Source organism: Vicia villosa, linkage group LG1 (assembly GCF_029867415.1).
Source record: "Vicia villosa cultivar HV-30 ecotype Madison, WI linkage group LG1, Vvil1.0, whole genome shotgun sequence".
NCBI classification, from domain to species: Eukaryota; Viridiplantae; Streptophyta; class Magnoliopsida; order Fabales; family Fabaceae; genus Vicia; species Vicia villosa.
In genome coordinates, this window is record NC_081180.1 from 102,719,678 (window position 1) to 102,726,493 (window position 6,816).

A 6,816-nucleotide genomic window follows, 5' to 3' on the forward strand; every position below is an offset into this window, starting at 1 on the left:
ATGTTACACTTACCAATTTTCTCTGTATAAATATGTTGTCTAAAACTATACTACCTCCGAAAATACATGATTATTTAAAAATGTGTTGAATAGAGGTATACTTACAAAATTAGTCTAAGTTCGAAGAAAAGTCATAGGAACTCATTCTGAGAACATAAATAAAAGCCATGACACAACATGTGGACTGAAATTTTATACCCCGTGGAATCTAAGAAGTTTCATTTCTCAATAATAAGATGACCAGAAAAGATATTGCAACCAGTATGGTTGGCCTATACATGAAAAAATCTACACTGTCCATCAACACTATGAAAAATTCCTTTTGATATAAATGCAACTATTTTAACAGTGCTAAAAAATGAATTGATATGAATAAAATCACAAATATCGTCACCTGATAATTTACATCATCTCCATACAAAGTTTCTATTTTCAACAAATCATTTTCGGTAGAGAGGACTGTCATCAAGGCATTGCATAAATGCTTGCTTATAGGATCAAACGCGTTCCTGTTAAACAGTCGTCTGAGTATCAAATTCAGATGAAATAGCTCTCATTTCCTCATTTCAAGACCAAAAGGTATGGCATGCTGGTGATTCAGTACTTGTTCCGACACAAAAGGTTATGAATTATCGCGTATTGTAGGGAAACTAACTCCGTCCTTCAAATGGCTCACTGATGTAGGACATAACCATTTCAGCATGGTTGGACCTAAAATCTGGTAAAAAAATACATGAACAAACATAATTTTAGGCAAGAATTATTAGCAGTAGAAGAAAATGGTCACAAAGAATAGGGACAGACCAATGTGATATTTTTGTATGCACCATTGTTGTATGGATGCCGGTAGCTCTGTCCAGACTTAGCAGCTAGCCATTTTGCACGGTTTCCTTCATAATACTAGAAAAAACACAGAATGAGATGTTTGAAGACACCGATAACAGAAGATATTCTAATGGAATACATTCGACTAAAACCAAACCTCTATGGTTGTCATATTATGAAGAATAAGGTAGATATGCCATCCAGTAAGAGACAGAAGGGTTAGGGTCAAACCCACCACCATTGTTCCATACATTACCTAAAACATCATCATTTGTATATTTTCCTGTTAGTATATGATTTAAGAAAATTAAGGATTATTAAAAACAAAGTTATGTGACCGACTACATGGATCAATCAATATCATTCTTAATGGTTTGAATCGTAATTTTCCTTGATTCCTTTTTTCTGTAACTATTATCTTCATTTCGTCTACCCTCTATAGTTAAGCTTCAACAAACAATGAAAGATTAAGCCTAGAAGTTGCTTCATTGTTTAGTTATGAAAATAAGTGTGGACAGAGAAAGGAGTCTAACAATAAACCCTTACATTCTATTATTTTACTGTTGAGCACAGCACATAAACATTGTCTATAATAAATTATACATTAATAGAAAGATGGGACTAACACGGCAGCTTAACATGACTTCCTGAAGAAAGCAACAAGGCAGGTGATAGGCGATGGTAACAAGGTTTAAATTTGGAAGTATAGGTGGTTATCCATGCAATCTAATTTCCTCGTGAATAGCCCTGCCTCTTCTCTAGGGACGATGCTCGGGTGAGTGACTTTGTAGATGCAGAGTCTGCAAAGTGGAAAAGGGAGTAGGTGAGCTCTTCCCTAAACCAGTTTGAACCAAAGCCTGATCAGCTGGCTTCACCATTGGCTCAACTGTGGAGACACTTTAGCATCCAAATTGTTTTGCTCTCTGCTTTGAAAGATTAGGGATGCCAGAAATAAGCATATTTTTTAGGAAAAAATGCTCGAGTCTGATGTAAGAGCTAGTTCTACTCACCATCTGAATTGAGTTTAACGAGGCAAACAAAGTGACTAATCCACAACCTCGAAACTGTCTCTATTCCCTGGTTGCCTCCTTCAACCCGACTGGATAAAGCTTAATGTGAATGCAGGGTGTTTCTCCAATGGTTTCACTTGATGAGGACTGATCATCAAAACCATGGTGATTCTCTCAGTCTGGCTGCTTGCAAGAGAGAAGCAGCTGAGCTCCACCCATCTCTGGCAGAAGGTTTTGGGTAAACCATTGATGCAAAAGTAGTTTTGACAGCATTTTGGGCAAGCCTAGTATGACAGGTATTGACCCAATTATCCAACACTGGTGTTTCTTATTACAGCAGAGAAAGGATGTTTTAATATCCTTGTCAAAATTAGTAGGCTCTAGAAATTGGGTGGGGACTGTCCCACACCAAATCTATGAGGAGAAGTGCTATTTTCACCCGTGAAAAAAAAAATAGACCCTCTAGATGATATGATGGTTCCTAATTCTTATAATGAATTTTCAACAAGTGTATTGGGACCTTAGGGCAGGGAGGAGTGCACAGCTTTGAAGATCTGCAGAATCAAAGCTGTAACTGGGGTAAGATCTGTGCAATAGTATAATGAGGAGAAATTAGAACTTAGCAGAACTGCACAAGTGAAACAGATTTTTTTAAAAGATGGAAGTTTTGCAGCGGTACACTAATCTATATTCTATACATCACTTCAACAATGCAAGATAACAAAATTGTGGATTCATTTGATTAAGGGAAGAAAGAAGAAGGTCTGAAATATGCACGATTAGTTTGCATTGCTCTTTACAAGAAAAATCATTTAGGCAAATTTCACCATTTAAGTAGCATTTCTAAAAAGATGATAGGAATGGTGAGGATGAATTCTAAAGAATAGATGCTTCAGCATCACATCCGCAGAAGACAGTTGTTTAGGAGCAGCAAGTGCAATTGTTGTTTCATTCTCTCTTTGCCAAGTTCTTGAAGCAATGAGAGAAAAAATCACAAGGGGAGAATGACATGGATGAAACAATATTACACTTGCAATCATGATTTCAAAAGGATGTACATAATGCAGCTCAGAACAGAATTTCACTTTTTTTAGATTTCTCCCAAACAGATGAAACATCTTATTTCCAATGGTCTTGATCCTCAAGGTTGGCTGAAGAAAACCGAACAATACTGCCATATATATATATATATATATATATATATATATATATATATATATATATATATATATATATATATATATATATATATATATATATCAAGCACCCATAAAACTTTCAGCTCAGGTGTGTGTATGGAGGGAGAGGCTTTCCTTTTTTTGTTTTATTCAGGTTATTCATCAATTACTTTGGTATTTTTGTGGGAGAAATTGATGGAGCGGTTTTCATGACCTGGAAATAGAAAATCCTTATGAGGAGTTGGAAGCTATGAAACAAAAAGATCAGCTCAAGAAACATCACTGAGTTTGGGAATTTTGCTTTGTTGCTCCATAAAGGAGAACATTAGGTGTTGGTGCATCTCCACAACCTCATCATCCAATTGCAAGCTATGCGACTAGCCAGGGACATGAAGTTTGCTCCACAACATGTCTTGGAGAGGCAATTTAGCAAATCAGGTTGAGGAAACTTGATGCATTAAGGCCTCATATTATAAGCAATGGGTCCATGAAGTCAATACTAAAATTGTCATTGGAAGACTACCGACATCGGTCAATATTGGAACCCTGGTAACAAAAAAAAAAGTCTATTCCAGAAGTCCAGAAACAGGGGAATAGCATTAAGCGCGACAGCCACAAATTAACGTCCAAGGCATAGAGAAAAGGAGGAATTCATTATGGTCAGCGGTTTGGGCCTAATCACAAATAGCCGGACCTAAAACTTCCTGCGGCTATATTAAGGGAGGATAAAACTTAGAATATGAAGGAGAAACATAGTGGTAAAATGGTAGAAGTCAATGAAGAAGGGTAATGCAGTGTAGGGAAATCTCTGATGATACATAAGATGCAAAATAGAACAAAGAAGACATAGCTTAAATATGCACATCGGCAACGTATATCAAGTATTAAACTTGAATGCTGGAAATTCCGCTTTCATTGCGGTCCTCCCATAGTCGCCTAGTTGCGACATTTGGGTTGTCTTCATTGCAGCCACCACCACCTTCATTGTGTTGGGTGTGAAGGGGTGAATTTAGTCTCATATTGCTTAGAGATATGGCATGAACTTTTGTTTATAAGTTGGGCCAATCCTCATCTGGCAAATCTATTTTGTAGGGATGAGTTAAGCCTAACTTAAATTCTAAGATGATACAGAGGTAAGTTCAAGATCTATTGGGCCACCTGCTATCAAGTTTCCACTATCGGATCACTCATCGCTTATATCCACGAAACAAGCTCCACTATCGGGCCAACTACCATTTATATCCACGTCCAAGCAATAGTGTTGGGCGTGAATGAAGAGGTGTGTTAAGAATCTCATATCGGACAATATATGTCCTGAACATATATTTATAAGTGGAGGCAATCGTCACCTTACAAGTGGGTTTTGTAAGGTTGTGTTAGGTCCAACCACAAATCTAATCAAGTATCAGAGGCTATTCTTAATCCGTTATTGGGATTGTTGTGTTGTCTACTCTTCACACTCATTTGGGCTTGAGCATGAGGGAGTATGTTGGAAACTCCACCTTCATTGTGGCCCTCGCATAGTCGCCTAATTGTGGCATTTGGGTTGCCTTCATTTCATTCCCCAACATCTCCATTGTGTTGGGTGCGAAGGGACGGATTTAGTCTCACATTGCTTAGAGATAAGGCATGTGTAGTGTTTATAACGCTTGGGTAGCCCTCACCTTAAAAGCTTATTTTTTAAGGTTGAGTTAGGCTCAACCTAAATTCTAAGATTAACCATTCATCTTAGGTAGGACAAAAGAGGAGTCTGCGTGTAACCGTTTGAATTATTCCCTTACGGAAGACGTCACAGGTTTGACACTTTGACTAATGAAATCAGCTTCTTGCCAATGCATATAAAGAGTGCCTAATGCATACTGGATTTTACCCTTCTCAGGTCTTTGCATGGCGGCGACTTTATAGCACAAGGATGCCCTTTTTTTGCATTTTAGTGGTAGAAATTAGAAATATATGAGAACCAAATGTGAAGTGAAGGTGATCCCAAAATCTTACCAAATCAATACAAAGGATAGAGTAATTTAAGATATTATTACTCGAAATTTACCAGTCAGTAGCTATAAAGCTCGAGTATACTATGATGACAATAAAATGCAATTGCAGCAAACTAATGAACGAAAGGCAGGAGAGTTCTATCATAATATTTCCAACTGGTTTGGATAGACAACAGCCTATAAAAAGGAAATTACACATAACCTACAATTTGTTTATATATGTTTATCTAACGGGAGAATATCAACTCTACAACAACAATCAAGCCTTATCCCACTAAATGGAGTCGGCTACACATATCAACTTTTTCCATAACGTTCTATCTAGGACCATACTTCTATCAAAATCGTTAATCTCGAGATCTTTCTTAATAACTTCTCTTATAATTTTTCTAGGTCTTCGTCTACCTCTAGTTGTTTGACTTCTCTCCATCTAATCTACTCTCCTTACTACAGAATCTATAAGTCTTCTCTACATACCCAAACCACCTAAGTCTATTTTCCACCATCTTTTTTCCCAAGAGAAGATCAACTCTATTAGTATATATATATATATATATATATATATATATATATATATATATATATATATATATATATATATATATATATATATATATATATATATATATATATATTAGGAAATCCATAAACTTGCATGCAACTTACATAAAAGAACTTAAGAGAATTCTCTTTAATCTGCCCCCATTCCTTCTGAAGTACACAGCTTATAAACAGAACCTACACAAAACCAAACCTTATGTCAAATGGGAATCCTATCCATTAAAAACAAGTAGATAGATACTAGATCGAAAACATACCGTAGAATAAACACTTGCTATGGTAGCATACAATATAAAATCAAAGAAAGCCTTATAATTCCAATAACCAACACAGTTATTAATCCACAAGCAATGATGATCCTGGATCAAATTCACCAATCAAACAAAAAGTTCAAAACAAATCTCTAAATTGCACACTCAAACACAAAAATGGAAGCTTAAAGTAACATTCATCATTGGTAAGTAGAGCAACTGACCTACCATTTTCAGAACACACTTTCTGCAGACTCTACAATGATGAGTCCTGGGAGGCTTATAACCAAAGCACTTATCACATTTCTTCTGTTCTGCATTCTGCAACAAAACTGTTAACCTAAATTGAAACCCTAGTAGTAAAAAAGGAAGCATGACCCACGAAAGGGTTTGTGGAAAAGCTTACATCTTTGGCATTTGTGGATTCAACATCGGGGTAAAAGGAAGGAGGGACATGGCCAGGATCAGTGAGAACGCAGAGAAAGAAAGAGAAAAGGGAGAGGGAAGCGAAGAGAGTGAAGAAGAAGGAATTCAAGGTGCCAGGGGAAGTGCGTAAACCGACCCAATCATCGAGGAAGATGAAGATTGTTGTGTAACAGAGAAAAAGCATCACCGACAATACTCCTAACACAGGAAGAGACAGAAACCTTTCAACCTTCATCGTTGAATTCATGTGTGTTGTGTTTGCAACTCATACACACTTACAAATTTTTGTGAATTTTTTTTCTTGATTTCGAAATTCACAAGGAAAGATTTTCTATTTTATTTTAATGAATTGGTGACTTTTCTGTAGATTTAGTATAAGTTGAATTTACCTTTAATAAAAAGTGTTTACACATTGGGTATAAATGTATTAATTTATTTAATTTACCAAAATGAATGTATTGATTTATTTCATTTAAAAGTTGTACACACAATATTACCATGAAAAGAGATCTATTTCAGCTTAATCGAGTTGATACTCAGTCTTGACATGCGTTTGTGTTAAAAAAATTGA

General features: G+C 36.2%; 1 protein-coding gene across 1 annotated transcript; it reads right to left on the bottom strand.

Moving 5' to 3' along the window:
* Nucleotides 1–354: 354 nt before the first annotated feature.
* Nucleotides 355–6,587, bottom strand: LOC131643753 (probable protein S-acyltransferase 15). The gene is made up of 7 exons (XM_058914061.1): nucleotides 6,226–6,587; nucleotides 6,048–6,140; nucleotides 5,826–5,927; nucleotides 5,674–5,745; nucleotides 983–1,081; nucleotides 805–900; nucleotides 355–718 (listed from the first exon to the last, which is right to left on the bottom strand). The coding sequence occupies exons 1-7, from the start codon at nucleotides 6,490–6,492 to the stop codon at nucleotides 623–625; spliced, it is 825 nt and encodes a 274-aa protein (XP_058770044.1). The 5' UTR covers nucleotides 6,493–6,587; the 3' UTR covers nucleotides 355–622.
* Nucleotides 6,588–6,816: the final 229 nt, after the last annotated feature.